Source organism: Sturnira hondurensis, unplaced genomic scaffold, assembly GCF_014824575.4.
Source record: "Sturnira hondurensis isolate 20B ecotype Veracruz unplaced genomic scaffold, ASM1482457v3 Scaffold0005279, whole genome shotgun sequence".
Taxonomy (NCBI): Eukaryota; Metazoa; Chordata; class Mammalia; order Chiroptera; family Phyllostomidae; genus Sturnira; species Sturnira hondurensis.
The window spans coordinates 6,565,439-6,582,307 of NW_028077910.1; the positions used below are offsets into that span (position 1 = coordinate 6,565,439).

At 41.3% G+C, this 16,869-nt stretch overlaps 1 protein-coding gene and 1 pseudogene across 4 annotated transcripts in view; both read left to right on the forward strand.

Moving 5' to 3' along the window:
* Positions 1-16,869, forward strand: part of TNIK (TRAF2 and NCK interacting kinase) — a 348,375-nt gene that overhangs the window by 308,896 nt on the left and 22,610 nt on the right. For all 4 annotated transcript variants that reach the window (XM_037046529.1, XM_037046530.1, XM_037046531.1 and 1 more), the window contains 3 exons: positions 122-306; positions 9,951-10,080; positions 16,225-16,389. In XM_037046529.1, coding sequence (XP_036902424.1) covers positions 122-306; positions 9,951-10,080; positions 16,225-16,389 — 480 coding nt within the window. The remainder of the gene's footprint in view (positions 1-121; positions 307-9,950; positions 10,081-16,224; positions 16,390-16,869) is intronic.
* LOC118987403 (small nuclear ribonucleoprotein E-like) lies at positions 5,245-6,452 on the forward strand (annotated as a pseudogene).

Sequence of the window (16,869 nt, forward strand, 5' to 3'; positions counted from 1 at the left end):
TTGTAACAATTCCGTATAGAGCTTTTTTCTTGTTGCTTACGCTGGAGCACTGACTTGCTGAAAGATGTCGCTGTGGTCATATCTACAATTCATATATGCTGAACAAACTTTTCTTTTGTAGGATTTGACGGCATTAGCCAAAGAATTACGAGAACTCCGGATTGAAGAAACAAACCGCCCACTGAAGAAAGTGACTGATTACTCCTCCTCCAGCGAGGAGTCAGAAAGTAGTGATGAAGAGGAGGAAGATGGAGAGAGCGAGACCCATGACGGGACGGTGGCCGTCAGTGACATACCCAGACTGATGTAAGAGGGCAGCTTATAAGATTGTTTATGAGCCTCTGGCAGGATCAATTGACTTTTGGGATTCAAATTTTTATTAGGCCATATATAGTTCTGTGACTAACCCTCTCCATAGATACAGTTGCTTAGAATTCATAATGTATCTAGGTTTGCATGTGCTTTATCTAGGCACCGTTTCTGGGTTGTCTTTTTGGTGATGCTTTCTTGGTTCTTATCATTTTCAAGGCAAACCGTGTTGACAGGCAGACTGTTTGACACATGCCTGTCCCCTAGAACTGAAGGAGTGAAATGATGGGCAATGACATTTCAGGGTTAACATTAACAAAGCATTTCAGAGTTAAAATTAACAGTCACTACTATCACCACTAATAAGGAGGAGTGCATGATGCAGTGTGGGGTAGCATCCCAGAAAGACAATCAGGAGTCAGATAATCCTGCAGGAGATTTCTGAGTGTTTGACTTATATCTGTCCCTCGTGAGTCTCTATTTCATCTTCTTTATTGTCTCTTTTATGTGATCCTGTTTTTGTGGCCTGTGACTTTGCTGTATACATTCTGTCAGTCTTTTCAGGCTTCTTTTTGGATATGTATATCTATATTTATACCGACCTATAATTCCCTTTGTTTTTCTAAATGAAGGAGAGGTTCACTTTTTCTTTTACTCATTGGACTAGATTTTATGAAAGAATCCCTCCTCCTCTCTATTTGCTTCCCCAGTTCTAACAAACATGTTCATACAATCCCACTCATGGACATTTCTCATTTCCTCCCCCCGAGAAACATAGGAGCTACTCTGGTTTGCTGTAACTTTGATAGAACGATGCTGAGTTTCCCAACTTCGCTTCTCATTCACCTCCATGTCTTTGGCCCAGCTACCCATATTAGTCATCACACCCATTCACCTGCGGTAGAGAAGATGCCATTTCAGGCCATAGATGACTGTCCTCTCCAGCAGGGATTGGAGACACAGGGCTAGCCAGTCTGCAGGGAGCGTCACCCATGGGTTAACAATCACTACATACAAGCAATTCTGAGAGGCAAATCCAATTTTCTTCAGCTGAAAGTCCATTCTTGTTATCTTACTGTTGATTACCCAGTTATTGACAACCATAAATATGCTAAAATGTGACATTATGAAATAAGTTTTATTAAATTGTTTTTAAACAGCAAAGTCACTAATCTAGAACATTTCTGTAAAATATGCTGGCCCTCTCGGTTTTTGTCTTGACTCAGCATTGGTTAATTCTCCTATGAGTTCAGTTTAAGCACTGAGTGTACAACTTTCAACATGAGGGTGATAATGAATTTGAGAAGTTGGTAAAGCTTTCACTATGTATCAAACACCATACCGAGGGCATTGACACATTCAAGAAGTACATACCTCAATTCTACCTTCCAAAAGTTTATGTTCTAGTTGGAAAGAGACAAAATTACACATGGAAAATTCCAAAGGAAAATACATGTTTTGTAGAATAACCAAAGACTGCCTTGGAAGGCATATTCAATTGCATTTGGTTTTTAAACCAAATTTTACAAGGCTGTTATTGGTGTCATTCCCCGCCCCCCCCCCACCTCTAAAGGCAAATCCACCTTACCCCTACTACAGAAACACTCACCTTTCTAAAATTGCCTGCATAGACCTTGCTACACTTCTGCTCTAGTGTCGGGGGCTCTCCTGTCCCTTTAGAAATCACCTGTGCACAACCCAGCCTACACAAGTGCAGCCCATCCCCTCTGGGCTGCCACTGTATCTTGGGTGCATTCCTGTAGTTTCCTGTGGTGCCTGGAAATGGGGTATTTATTACATGTTGGGGTATTTATTACATGTCTCCCTCTCTGGGCTGTGAGATCCCTGGGGATGCGGACTGTGCCTTACTCATCTCTCTACTCTAAACATCTTGCATGGCATCTGGAATAGAGTTGGTTTTCAGTGGCTTTGGTTTACATTTAATTCTGCTAAACTGAAATTGCAAGTCCAGGCTTCAAGGGGCTTAGAGCCTGGTGCAGAAGAAGGACATGCACATGTATAACTGTCATCAACGTAGAAAAGAACATGGAGTAGTATTGGATATGAGGGGAAGGGGAAAAGTAAAGGCCCAAATGGTTGAGTTTGATGGGAATGTGGGACGAATGAACAGGGAAGTCCAGAGTAGTGAGCCCAAGCAAGAAGCGTGCCCTTGATCATGTAGCCATTGGGGAACCATCGAAGGTGTCCTGACTGGGGAGTGACGCACTGAGTATTATGCTTGAGAGCAGTCATTTCAGCAAGGTGGTTTGGAAAGAAAACAGACTGGTTAAGCCATTCACAGGATTTATTACCACTCCTGAGATACAATAAATGGACCATTCTTGATGCTTAGAATGGAGGCACAGCCTAACATGGCTCTTGAAGAACTGGTATATTTTAGACAGATTGAAATGGTCATCCATGAAATAACATTTAAAATATTTAATTGCAAATGAGACATACTCAGAGAAAAAGTAGAATACAAATGTGTGTATATTCCAGTTTGGTAAAAATACACATTTTCTGTGAGTTTAAAATATATACAGTCTGTTCTGCTACAGCATTATAGTATGCCTAAGTTCACATATTAAAAATTTATTATAAAACAATTATTTCTCCAGGAATAGGGTATTTTAGAGCTAGAGTGCTTCTTATATACGTTCTTATCACTTTCATTTTCTATTGTTAAGGTAAACCTTTACATTTTGTGCATGTATTTTTAGAGCAAAAAATAAAAATATTTCACAACACAGGTCACTGCCTTACAGTGCATACAAAATAGCTTCTCAGAAGTGGAGCCCAGCCATTCAGACAAGCCGGGGCAGATGCTGATGCGCAGAGCCACACCTTTTTCCATGTCCAGTGTTGGTTTCATGTTTATAGCATAAGGCATAGCTTATAAGAGTACGCATAACTAAGATTATATTCCTTGACTAATTAATTGTACTATTACCAAGGGACTCATACATAGTAAAAGGGTTAGGAGAGGGAGATAGAGCAAAATTATAATAATGGCCACCTCTGCATCATGCAACTCTAGGGCTTTTTATTTTCTATATAGCCAACAATTTTATGATGAGCATGTGCTATTTTTATAATCAGGAAACATTAAAAGCTCTATAGACTTGGAGGATCGAAGGAAAGGTGTGTAAGTTGACTTGCGTCATATCAAGCAAGTTAAGGGGCTTTCATATCAGAACAGCACGTGTGAGGCCTGGCCCGGATCAGTAGGGATAGCTGTTGTTACCATAGTCACGGAACTTTGTACAGCCTCACAAAATGCATTCTGCACAACAAAAGTCACGTACCTTTGTGTTCCTTCCTTTCTGTATTCACTAGAAAACCATGGTCCTGACCCCGATGTCCACCTTGGGGATGGTGGTTTTTCTCCCCAAACCTGCAGCCGCCTCTGCCCTCCAGTCCATTGTTCAGGTTCTGGCCCTGTTAGTGTGTGGTAGTGGGACTCAGGTCGTGCTGTACCCCCCCTGCCCTACAACCCTTTCCATCCCTGGGGCCCGTAATCGTCCCAGTGTCTGCTCCAGCTGGACTAACCTCATCGTCCTTCCAAATGCCTGGCAGGCTGTCAGGGTTGTTTCTTATCCTGAATGACCTCTCTCTTTGCCCCCCGTGCTCACGTACATCCTGCCTTATTTGAATATTTGTGCTATATTTTAACACTTATCTGGATGCTAACCTCTTAAGTTTCAAAATCCATGTTTTCCTCTGCTTTTATATTTACTACCTAGTGCCAAACCAAGGGCCTTTCATATAGCAGGTGTTCAGTAAATGTGTATTGAATTGCTTTAAATCGATACTTGTAGGAACACTTTGACAAATCCAATTAGAGGAAAGTATTATTTCAAACCCGTGGCCTAATTACAGTAAATTTCCTATAGTTTACTTCTAATCAGTGGAGGTGTTTTGTTTTTTACAGTCTTTATAAGGATTTGATAATCAGTGTTTCCTATCCAGACTCTGTATCAGAAAAAGAATTTTGCAACAAAGGATTATTTAACTATAAAATGTTATAGTTGTTTTAGCCTAGTATTTTTAATATTGCCTTTTTAAAATTCTTTTATTATTAATAAGTTCTTTTAAAAGTTTTAGATTTACAGAACAATTGAGCAGATAGTACAGAGAATCCCCCTGTTACTCCCCCCACCCCCTGCACAGTTTTTCCAATGGTATTGCAGTATATGGTACATGTGTCACAATTAAGGAACTAATATTGATACAATAACTAGAGTCCATATGCAGATTTCTTTACTTTTTTACCTCATTACCTTTTCCTGTTCCAGGATCCCATTCAGTCTACATTTCCCTTAGTGATTTAGTAGCCATATCTCCTTGGACTGCTCTTGGCTGTGAGTTTCTTGCATTTTTTCTGTTACTCATGAACTTGGCAGTTTTGAGGAATACTTATTAGGTATATTATAGAATCCTCCTTTATTGGAATTAGTTTGATGTCAATTTCGTGATTAGACTAAGGCCGTCATTTGGAGTAGGAAGGTAACAGATAACATCATCTTTATCACATCATGTCAAGAGTATACACTGTCAACATGACTTATGACTGTTGACGTTGACCTTGATTATCTGACTGAGGTAGTGATTGTCAGGTTTCTCCAGCGTAAAGTGACTTTCCCCTCGTATCCTTACTGTACTCTTTGCAAGGAAGCCACTGTGCACAGCTGCACATAAGGAGCAGTTATGTCTTCCCTCTTTGAGAGTGGAATATCTGCCATAGTATATTTGGAATTCTTCTGCACAGGAGATTGGTCTTTCCCTTCCGTTTATTAATTTATTAGATCATTTATATCAATATAAACTCATGGATATTTATTTTATACTTTGGATTATGACTCAAACCTTCTTTATTTTGTGGCCCAAGTGGTTCCAGCTGTGACCATGAGAAGCTCTTGCATGCCATTGACTAACACCCCCCATCAAGCACTTTCTTAGTTCCAGACACAATAAGACTTTCTAGGCTCATCTTCTGTAGTCCCTCTTCCAATCTTGATTTCATTTGTTTCCCCAAGGAGTCCTGATTCCTTTTATTAAAAACGACATTAGAAACCAAGACTTGGGCACTAGGTGCGCTCATTGCTACAGGAGTATCACTTATTCTAGGCCCCCTCAACTGACAGAGCAAGGGTATATGTGTGTCCATATTAACCCACGTACACACACGTATCTATCAATATTTCTGTATATAGTCATGCACTGCTTAACAACGGGGAAATGCAGCATTAGGAGGTTTCATTGTGTGAACTTCATACTGTGCACTTACACACACCTAGGTGGAGTTGGAAAAAGTTGCAGACACCTAAGTGGAAATACCCAACAGGAAGTTGAGTAAATGAGTTTCTGAGTAACAACATTGGATATATTAATTTAGGGTTATTCCACACACAGGTGATGATTATAAGTGGTTGTAGATAAGAGCATTCCCAAAGGTTATGTATAGTGAAGTAGAATCCTGGGTACCAGTAGCACTTAAGAAGAACCCATGTGGAAAACAGATAGGGAATGAAGAGTAAGAGGAAAACCAGAGAAAAATTGCATCTTAAGAGCTAGAGAAGAGAAAAAGATGGAGTGGGAGGATTAATAATCACAGACACAGGTAAGAGGCCAAACACCACAAGAATCAAAGAGTAATCATCAAATTTTCTAGCTAAGAAGTGACTTAAAGCATTTCCTGAGGTATTTGAAGTCTAGCATAGGAAGCAACCATCTGAGGACTGAATCATAGTTCACAAGAAGAACTTTAAGAAAAGAGAGAAATTTAGACGTCTGCTTCCAGTTCTTTATTCTAGAAATAGCTTTTGGAGGTAGTGTGTGGCTTGGTCTTTGTCAGCTTCCACCATGGCGTACTGTGGCCAGGGCCAAAAAGTGCAGAAGGTGTTTGCACCACCATCAGCATCATCTTCAGATACTTGCAAAATAGATCTCGGATTCAGGAGTGGTTTTATGAGCAAGTGGATATGCGGCTAGAGGGCTGTATCACTGGTTTTGATGAGTACATGAACCTCATAGTAGATGGTGCAGAAGAGATTCCCTCTAAGAGAAAATCAAGAAAACAACTAGGTTGGATCACACTAAAAGGAGACAATATTGCTCTGCTCCAAAGTGTCTCCAACTAGAAGTTTGAGACTCCAAAGTTGGACTAATGAACTGAGAAATTACTGAGAAGAAATACAGTTTGTGTTTTTTAGGTGTTCTTTGTTGGGAATAGTCCTTAAAGATTTCTTCATATTGCTTTGATTATCCTTATTTATTACCAGATGACAATATATGGTATGGGATTATTTTTATTTAAAGATTTACATTGTTTCTTTCTAAGAAAAAAAGAGAGAGAAATGTAAGTGTGAATGGTAAGTTCAGGTAAAGGTCAAGGAAAACGATTTAATGAAATGAGAGAGAGGAATGATCTTACAATGTTTGTTGGTCCAAAGAAAGAGGCAGTACAGAGGGAGGGGTTGTGAAAACACAGGAAGGAGGAGGAGAAGAAGAAATAACTTCCAGTTAACAATGTCCCTCTGCTCGTCTATTTAGCTGTGTCACTAAATTAGAAGTGCCATATTGCTAAGCAATTATTTTATCTGCCCATCACTTTGTGTCCCTTGTCAGTCGTTCAACCTCCATAAGATTACAATCCTCTAGAACTTGAGAATTGTGTCTTACTTTTTAAATATTTTTTTCTAGTACCTCACACAATGTGTATCAGACAATAAACTTTTAATAAGTATGTGAATGAATGAATAAATGAACATCCAAAGAGCTGATAAAGATCGACATGTCAGAGTGCCGAGCTCTAAGCCATAAAAGAAACATACAGGGAGAGAGAAACATTCAAGGAAAATTTGTCTCTTGAAAAGCCAGGAAAGTAAGCGGGACAGAGGGGAGTGATCAGGGACAGGTACAGCAAGAAGTCCTCTTCCATGATTTAAAAATATTCTGCACTCCCTGAAACATGAACTGTGGCCTTCATTTAGCCTTTTAAAACAAAACACAGAGAGAAGTGATTTCCATGCAGAAATTTACGGGACTTTTCCATAACCAAAAGCAACTGCTTTATATCATGCTACATAATGACCAAAAAATTAATGGTCTGAGCAATTAATATGAGATACACAGAATAACAAATATGTACAAAATATTCACAGTGCAACCTGCCAAACCTACACATAGAACAACCTTAAACCATTGAAGAGAATTTGCCCACCATTTTAGAGGAAAATTTACTACAGAAGAAATACAGATTATCTTTTACTCAATTTACAAGGATTATTAGTAGAAATAACATTTTTTAAAAAAACCTGAAAATAGCCCAAACACCTCACTAGAAAAATTTATCATACCTGAAGTAGTTCTGGCTCATAAAATTGATATAAAAACTGACCCAGCCAAAAAAAAATCTCAGTATAAAACATTCAGCAGGAGGTGAAACTGGCAGTAGCTCACTCTATAAAACTTACTGTTGATTAAAAATTGACAAATCTTCTTAATAAAATGTACACCTTTAAAACTGACCCAGAAAACCTTGGACTTGGTAGAAGTAGTGACCACAGAAGACAGAAGCCCTTGGTGGATGACATGGACGAAAACATCATGAATTGGTGTATCAGATCTGTATTATAAACCTTATATAGAAAATAATCAGAACCACTGGTGATAATTTTAGTAAAATAACCCTCTAAATGCAGAAATTGGAAGAGGAGTTTTACTGAGATATGTGAAAAATTAATCAAGAAATTGTCTTCATGGAACTAGATGTAGAAAATACTTTTCATGAAAATTCATCCATATTGATATATTTCTGATTAAAATGTTTGCGTAGAATCACAATATTGTCAGGATAAAACAATAAGTGGAGCCAAAATACCTTTGATCTTTGAACTCCCATGAGACGCTTTACTAGTGAAAGACAACTCAATTATACAGAGGTGGCACTGACGACCTGGTCCCCAACGGTGGCCAAGAATGCCCAGGTGACAGAGAGAAGTGGCTCCCTCCCAGGAGGTTTTAGCTCTTGATAGACTCCTTCATTGACTGATTTCTTTTTTCCACACCGTCTTGCCCCAAATAAGAATGTAAGTCAATGAAAAAAAAAACACAACACAAAATTTTGCATACATGGGTGAAGAAACCCTAGTTTTGAGAACTAGTCTGATTTCCTGATGTAGCAGTACAGCGGGAATTCGTTGCAGCAATTTCTTCTCCCATGTCTCTGAAATGTGTTAATAGCTCCTCTCTGGGAATGGAATATTGAAAAGTGCTTCTTTGGAACTTCTTCCCAAACTTATCAGTTCTAACCCATATTTTAATCATTCAATTCACTGCTCTCATTTAGTTGTTGTGAAGTAAGTGTCTTGCTACACATTTTATTTTGGTCTGGACTCATCTTTTCATCTCTGTTTTCGATAAAAATCCCTGATAGACGTCCACTCTGTCTCAGAGACATCATGAGTCTGGAGTGTTTCTTGCTTCTTGGATTGACTCTTTCATCAAGTACTTGGACTTTGATAGTATCCAGGTAACCAGAGATGTTTCTAAAATGTTTAAGAAACAATTAAGAGAACAAAGTGGTAAAAGTTACAGTTAATACACCCCAAGAGAGAAACAAACGTTGATACCTTTCCTGTTAAAAAAAAAAAAAACTTCCAAAGAGAGGCAGCGGTGACAGTGTGCAGCGCTGAAAACAGAAACCTGCCCCACGGGTGAGCCATGCCGCCTGCTCCGTGCTGCTTCCCCAGACTGCAGGACACACAGAAAATGTCAGCCTCCACTGTCAGGGCCAGTGTCAAGCTCCTGTCACCTTCTCCATTATACATTAAACACGAGAGCAAGAAACACACTGGAAACAAATATGCCACAGTGTGGTTTGATTACAGAGCTTTAAGAAAGAACTGAAAACAGTTCAACAGCCTCATTGATGAATGCCCTTAATTGCTATTTCCTCTTTAGAACTAGTGTAAAACCCATTGTTCAAACAATTGATTTTTGCACTTCTACTCTGTGCTAAACTCTGCTGAGTGTACAGGGCTGAGCAAAGGGATAAGGACTCTTTCCTCATGAGTATATGTCATAGTGAGAGACAAGGAGAATGTTAAAAGAGAGTCAAAAAGATAAAGAACTACCAATTGTGATAAGCATTACAGAAGAAGGGTAGAGAAAGGAGAGGGTCCAGTGGAAGAAGACATAGATAGACAGTGAGAAAGGCTTCTCAGGCTAAGTATCATTTAAGGTGAAATCAGATTCATGAGAGCCAAGAGCCAGGGTGGAAGAAAGCCTTCCAGGCAGAGAGAATTGTATGTGCAAAAACACAAGCCAGCGCGCCTGCTGGTCCCAGAAGGGGCAGGGAGGGCGGGGAGATGGTGCAGAGCCCAGGCCCTCACTCTGGCTGCTGGATTGAAAGCAGGAGAGGGGACATTGACAAAGTGGGATGCCAGTTCAAGCATCGGTGCAACATTAACAATGAATGTGGAACATACAGAAGGCCAGTAGACTGGATACTGAAAAACGGTTAACATGGTAAATTTTATGTTATGTATGTTGTAGCACGATAAAAAATGAACATGGGCAGGAAACAGCGTTCCCTCAACTTGCATGATGGTGAATATTGTCCGTTTCCATCTCAGACCAACGGGCGCTCCCGGGGGCACAGAGCAGTACAACGTGGGAATGGTCGGCACTCATGGGCTGGAGACCTCTCACGCGGATGCATTCAGTGGCAGTATTTCAAGAGAGGGAACTTTGATGATAAGAGAGGTAAGTTGGTATAAAAATTGTGTAGGGGATGGGCACTTCTTAATTGGTTTTTATATTAGAGTTTTCACAGAGTGTGCTTATGGCATGTATTTTAAGTATGAAGGTAGGGAGCTTGTGTTTTTTTAAATGGTTGAGTGATTTTAGATGTCCACCACCTTCTTTCCTGTATCCTTCTAAGCTTTCATAGTGTGACTCAATTCCATTAGTCCAAATTCTTTCCTAGGAGCTCTGCAAATCGGAATATAGAATTTGAGCCTGAGGATATAAAACTGACAAACCCAGATATTTTGCTCTGAGTAGCATCTTTGGCCTTGTTATGCCTCCTCCCCTCATAGTTTTACCCTCTGGATTTAATGTAGAAGATACTCGGCAGTTGCAAGAACATCTTATCTAGTTAAATCAACATTTAAAAGACTACTGAGCTGTACTGGTGAAAGAACGAAGAAGCATGCACCTTAGCACTCTGATTTTTTTTTTAACTCCGAGAACACCATTCCCTTTGGGAGGAGGGTCCACATGTTCCCTTTCACCTGTCCCTTCACCACGCAGAATCTGTGCTGACCAGCAGGGCCTTGACATATTATCATTATTTTATTTTTTATCATTTTTAAAATAATGTTCAAATACAGTTGTCTCCATTTTCTCACCACCACTTTCCCCTGCCCCATCCACCCCCACCTCCCACCCCCAGTCTTTGGCTTTGTCCATGGGTCCTTTACACACGTTCTTTGATGACCCTTTTCCTTCTTTCCCCCATTATTCCCCCCCTCCCCTTTGGTTACTGTCAACAAAACAAACAAGCAAGCAAAATATATCCAGACATTGAAATTAAGGGCAAATTATAATTCTTCTTTTTCACATCATCATTATCATGCAAGCTTGACACCAGGTCTTTTCTTGGAAAGAAAGTAATGGCTGATGACATTGGGCAAAAGTTATTTGACCTCTCTCCCTGCATCTGTTTTATCATGTATAAATTTTCATAAATAATAGCATATGGCTCATCACATGATTGGGAAGATTAAATGAGTTAAGACATGTAAGCATTCAATACATGCTAAGTCTTTTATTTCATTCTCTCCATAGAGTTGAGCTTTCCTTTTATGTGTTATTACTCCCCACTCCTTTCTCTGAAACATAAACATTTATCATCTGTCATTCTGCCTCCTCAGCTGGGACATACTGGGAAACGCTAATAGCAGGCTTTGCTCTCCAAAAAGTCAGGGTCATCTCACTTTTATGAGAAAGTAAGGAACTGTAGTTTTAGGATGAATAAAGCCATTGAAGAAATAATTGGCAGTTGGGCTAAAACTGGAAGAGTAGTTCACAAAGCAACTTGTTAGAATTTCATTTTATGGCCTTGCCGAATCTTTTAAGTAGACTTTGAAGAGTCCTCTCATATAAGCCTGAAATGAAAAATGAACCTGGCTGCTGAAGTAGACATTGGACAGTGCTGGTGTATAAATCTCCCAGTTGTGCTGAAAGGACAGTTCCAACACATGTGTAGAGGGCTTCTATCACTGTGGCTTGCCACCTGGGAAAACATGAGGGGAAATGTTCTGGAGTGAGTTACTCCCTGACTCCAAATAAAAGGATCCTGATTTCTAATGTGGTTTAAATTTTGCTTGAACCTTTACAACAGAGTCAATACCTGGAAGCAGATATTGTAGCCACATTTCCAGCTCAGTTGGCAGCCACATCCAAATGGCTGCATGTTATTTAAAGCACTCCAATATTCGATGACCACAATCAGTCACTTTGAAACTAGGACTCACCACTATCTCATATGAATTAGATCTGTTGGGGGCTCTGAAATCTTTTTATCCTTTCAATTTTTTTTTTACTTTTTATTTATTGATTTTAGAGAGAGAGAGCAAGGAAGGAAGGGAAGAGGCAGGGAGAGAAACATCCACTTGTTCCACTTATTTATACATTCATTGGTAGGTTCTTGCATGTGCCCTGACCTGGGATCCACCCCATAACCTTGGCATATCAAGATGATGCTCTAACCAGCTGAGCTACCCAGCCAGGGCTCTTTATCCTCTCAATTTTTAAATTCTACCTTTCCCAGATGTGGACTTTTAAAATAGCAAAACTTAATTTGAAATTCATTAAAGGTGTATACAAGATCTGTCCAGAAAATATGCAGCCAGGTACTGTGACAAATAGAGACAGTTATTGAAGAAGATACAAGATAAAAGAAACATTGTACATAGGACAATGATGCCTCAGTCTCCTTCAAAGTAGGCACCTTGGGACCTCACACAGTTCTCCCAATCACCATCAGCTGGCCTGTCATATTTTCCTGAATCTCACTGATGGTCTGAAATCTCTTCCCATTCAAAGGCGATTTTACTTTTGGGGAAAGCCAGAGGTAACAGGGTGCCAATTCTGGGTGGTCAAGGGGCTAAGTCACCTGGGTGATTTGATGTTTTTCCAAAAAATTATGTACAAGCTATGATACATGAGTGGGTGCATTGTTATAATAAAGCTGCCAATCACCAGTTGCCCACCGCTGTGGCCTCCTGAATCATCCAACTAGTTTCCATAGAGGAATGTTCAAGTTTAATGCAAAAGTTAATGCAGATTCATTGCTTTACTCATTCTGTCATTCTGAACGCGATGGCCACACAGTAGACACGCTCACTCAATGGTGTCTGCCACCCCCACTGACCAATACAGTGAAGTCGTCATTGTTAGCACATGCACATTCCAGTCCACTCTCCTTGGATGCCAGGTTACATCAATTTTGTGCAAACCATTCTTGTTATATTAACAGTGGTTGGACTTTTTCTGGACAGATCTTGTATAGTAAAAAAATAAATAAATGCAAGTTAAAGTATGTCCCTGAAAATAAATGAGAAAATAAAATAAAAACATATCATAGTAGAACTTAGTTTATAAGGTGCTATTAGTTTAGTCCCTAAGATGAGCATCAAGGAGTACTCACTCAACTCGTCATTCTTATGGGAGTGGACTAGCAGATTCTGTGAAAACATCCCGTCTCCCCTGCCCGTGATCTTGTCAAATGCACAAATTAGCCCTTACGGTGCATTCCCCTGCCCCTGTGCTTCTACTTTCACTACCCTATGGCCCCACCAGACCTTTCTTTACTCTAGTTCTAGAACACACCACACCAGCTGTCGTCTGCCTCTTTGTCCATAGGGCCCATCTGGGAAGAACTGTTCTCCCTTCCCACCACTGCCCATTCTTCACCTAGCAGCCGGTGTGGGTCTGGCTCAGCCTTCCCTTTCTCCTTGAAGCCTCTCCCAGGACTCCATCCTTAGCACCTTCCTTACTGACCAGCTGATAAGCTCTCCAGGGTCTGTCCACCCCAGTGAACCAGAACACTAGCTTATCACCATGAAGCCTCTATTGTTTCCAAGTAATAGGAAAAAGAACCCACATAAAACAGCTTAAGCAAAAAAGTGGAGTAGGTATCAGAGATGGGGAATAAAGATTCAGAGGTATTTCATCAAAGAATACCAAAGGAAGAGGGTGAGCTGGGACCCCATGCAGGGCTATGCAGGCACTGAAAAGTGATCAGGAGCTCAGGCAGCTTCTCACATGCACATCACCGGCTCCCTCGCTGTTTCCTCCACACGTCCCCTGTGTTCTGTGTCTCCACAGACCAGCTTTCTCTTCCCCCACACGCATGTGCTCTCATCCCCTAGAACCCCCATTGCAAGACAGTTGCCACATCCCAGTTCAGCTGTCCAGCAGAGACTGGCCAGTGTTTCCCAGGCCTAATAGTAAATTCCAATGGGAACCTGATCCTTCTTGAATCAGGTGTCCACTCCTGGTCCAGTCACCTGAGAGCAGAGCCACCTGGTACAGCAGCTACCCAGAGCACTTGGGCTTTGCCACCAGACAGCCTTGGTTCAAAGCCTGATTTCACCACTGGAAACCTGTGTCAGTCGGGGCAAGTTAATTGAACTTTTCACATGGAAGTTTTCCATCCATAAAATGAGAAGCTAACCCATGGTGTTATTCAGAAGATATAAACATAAAGTGTTTAGCATGGTCCCAGGCATATGTTGGGACATCTTAGTGCCCACCCCCGTGGAAATGGTGAGGGCATGAACATTATAGAGATTTGAGGGGTTCTGTTAATAAGGTCCTGGGGGTAGGACTATTGTTCATTTATTTTTCTATTCCCAGCAGAATGCCTGGCACACAGAAGATATTTCATTCTCAGGAGGTGCTGGTTGATTGAACAAAAGGGTGATGACCCAGAAGTGGGAAGATTCAGGGGTCGTTGCTGGGTTCCCTCAAGCTTCTCCCTGTCTGGGCCATTCCCCTTCAGGAGCCTCTTCAGGCCTAAGAGAACCACTGGGTCCGCACCAGTTTTTGACTTGAGGCAGAATGCTGCTGATAGGGGAGAGACTGCAGAACTCTAAAGAGATAAGGTGTGGTTTATGCTCCTGCAGAGTTGGGAGAAATGATCCAGCTTTGAAATATTCGAACAGAAGTTAGAAAAATGGAGAAGCTGCCCAGTACAATAAAATGCATTAGTACGGAACCCCCAAAATGTCATTAGCTGGTGTAATGGTCAGATGAGCCCTGTGGCAAGATGAATCCAGAAAATGCCTCTCTCTGGGACACATTATAGGCCAGAAGCATGTTGACAAAAAATATAGAGGTCACTAGGTTTTGCAGTTACTTCTCAAGCTTCCTAGTAACATCAGTTACATACATCCCTTCTATAACTTGGGAGTCTGCTTGTCTTGAAAAAAAAAAAGCACCTCCTTTCCCTTCCAGCTAGAGGCAGGTACAGAACTGGAGTTACAAAAACAAGGCAGTTTCTGGAAAGAAGAAGCCAGTCTGGTGAGGTGGATACAGAAACAGCATGAACCCTTGCCCATGCCAGCCAGCCCCGAACAAGGCAGGGAGTGCATCTACCTGTTCCTGGCTGATCCCTGCATGTTCAGCAAAACGCCTCACATTTAGTAGGCTTCAAAAATGTTGGGTAAATGAGTGAAAAAAAGGCAAGGAAGGGACTCATTATTAAGTCAGGTCTGGTTTAAGAGCCCTCAGGGAGCTAGACATATGAGTGTTAAATTAAAAAGTGCAGTGCCAGCCAGGACTAGGATGTGGTGGGCATTGGCTTTTAGGGGGTACAGTTGTCCTTCAATCCTGTATTTTGTCCCTGGGATTTTAGGAAGGAGGCTTTGCTCTCCCAGGCAGTGATTTACAATGTGTTGGGGTCAGGCAGTCTATCACTAAAAATGTTAGAGCGTGCCACAGAATACAGTTTATTTATTTACAAGTCATGCATTTTTTCCTACTGCACCAACATATTGTGTATGTTATAAAATACCTTTAAAGAACATTAAAAAGAGATACATAAATGGTATCTCTTCAAATGCTTTACTAGTCATGATGGCTTCATTTTTTTTTAACTGGGTCCTATCACAAGGCACCATAGCTGCTTCTGAGAAATTCAACATTAGTAGTAGTAGATTGTAAATCCGTATTTTCAAGTAATCTTTGCAACGTGATGATCCAAACCATGGATCATCACCATGTTTGGGGGGTTTGAGGTTTTGTTTTGTTTTGTTTTTTTGGAGGAGAAAGTTGGTGGATTTTTGGGGGGTGGGGTGGGTAATTCCTGTCAGATCCGATCAATCATTGTTTTGACTTCATGACTGCCAGAGAACCCTGTGGTTGGGTATCTCCTGCATTTTCTTGGCATACACACGTGCATGGATTATTAGTATTATCTCATCCTACTGCCTCTTTTCAGCAATGCTTTAGAGCATGTGTCTGTTTTGTGGGTCTGTGTCATTATAACCTAGTAACATGGCCCACAGATTCCGTCAACCGATGTGTGTGCACAAGAACAGATACACAAATACTTGGCCCCACCCAACCCCCCGCCTGCAGCATTCCTGTCTTCCCACAGCAAACCCCCCACATTCTGTGTGACCCCAGACTGCCCCACCTGCTGCAGCCTCAGACCATATACTAAATATTAGCAAAGCTTCATTTCTTATTTTCTTAGGTAAAATAGACATATGACTGGAATCTTCCCACTCTCCAGTGGGTGGATGTGGAGACAACTTCTCCTGCACTACGTGAGGGGTGAGGTCACTCTGTAGGCTTTGCTTTCCCCTCTGATGCCCCATTTGTTTGCCCCCCCAGACAGCTGCAGAGAAGAAGCGATCTGGCCACAGTGACAGCAATGGCTTCGCCGGCCACATCAACCTCCCGGACCTGGTGCAGCAGAGTCATTCCCCGGCTGGGACCCCGACTGAGGGCCTGGGGCGCGTCTCCACGCATTCCCAGGAAATGGAGTCTGGGACTGAAGTAGGTGCTGGGCAGCAGCCATGACAGCTCTGCTGTCCTTTGGGGGTTCTGAAACCCTTCCCTTTTCAAGAATGAGTCTTTGCCGAGCTCCCAGAAACGTGTTTGGTTGGTTTCTACTATAGAGCTACTTATGCATATCTTCAGCTAGGGGAAACCATAGAAGCAGAGCAGTGAAAAGTTCTCAGGTATCATCTGGACCCATCTCTGGTCTGATTTTACAGATGAGGTTCACAGAGACTGAGAGCCCTCCCAAGGCACAAGGCTGGTTTGTGACAGAGCTAAGACCACTATTGGGACCTCCTACCTGCCCGGCCAGTGGTAGGAGCTTCTTTCGGCCTATAGCGATTCCAGGGCCAATAGTTGAGGTTCACATTTACAAAAATTTAGTCAAACTAAGTTTGACTTACATGAAATGAGGTTGAAATGACTTATGAAAAATAGAAATCAATAAATAGATATGTTCTCAAACTCCAAATAGAT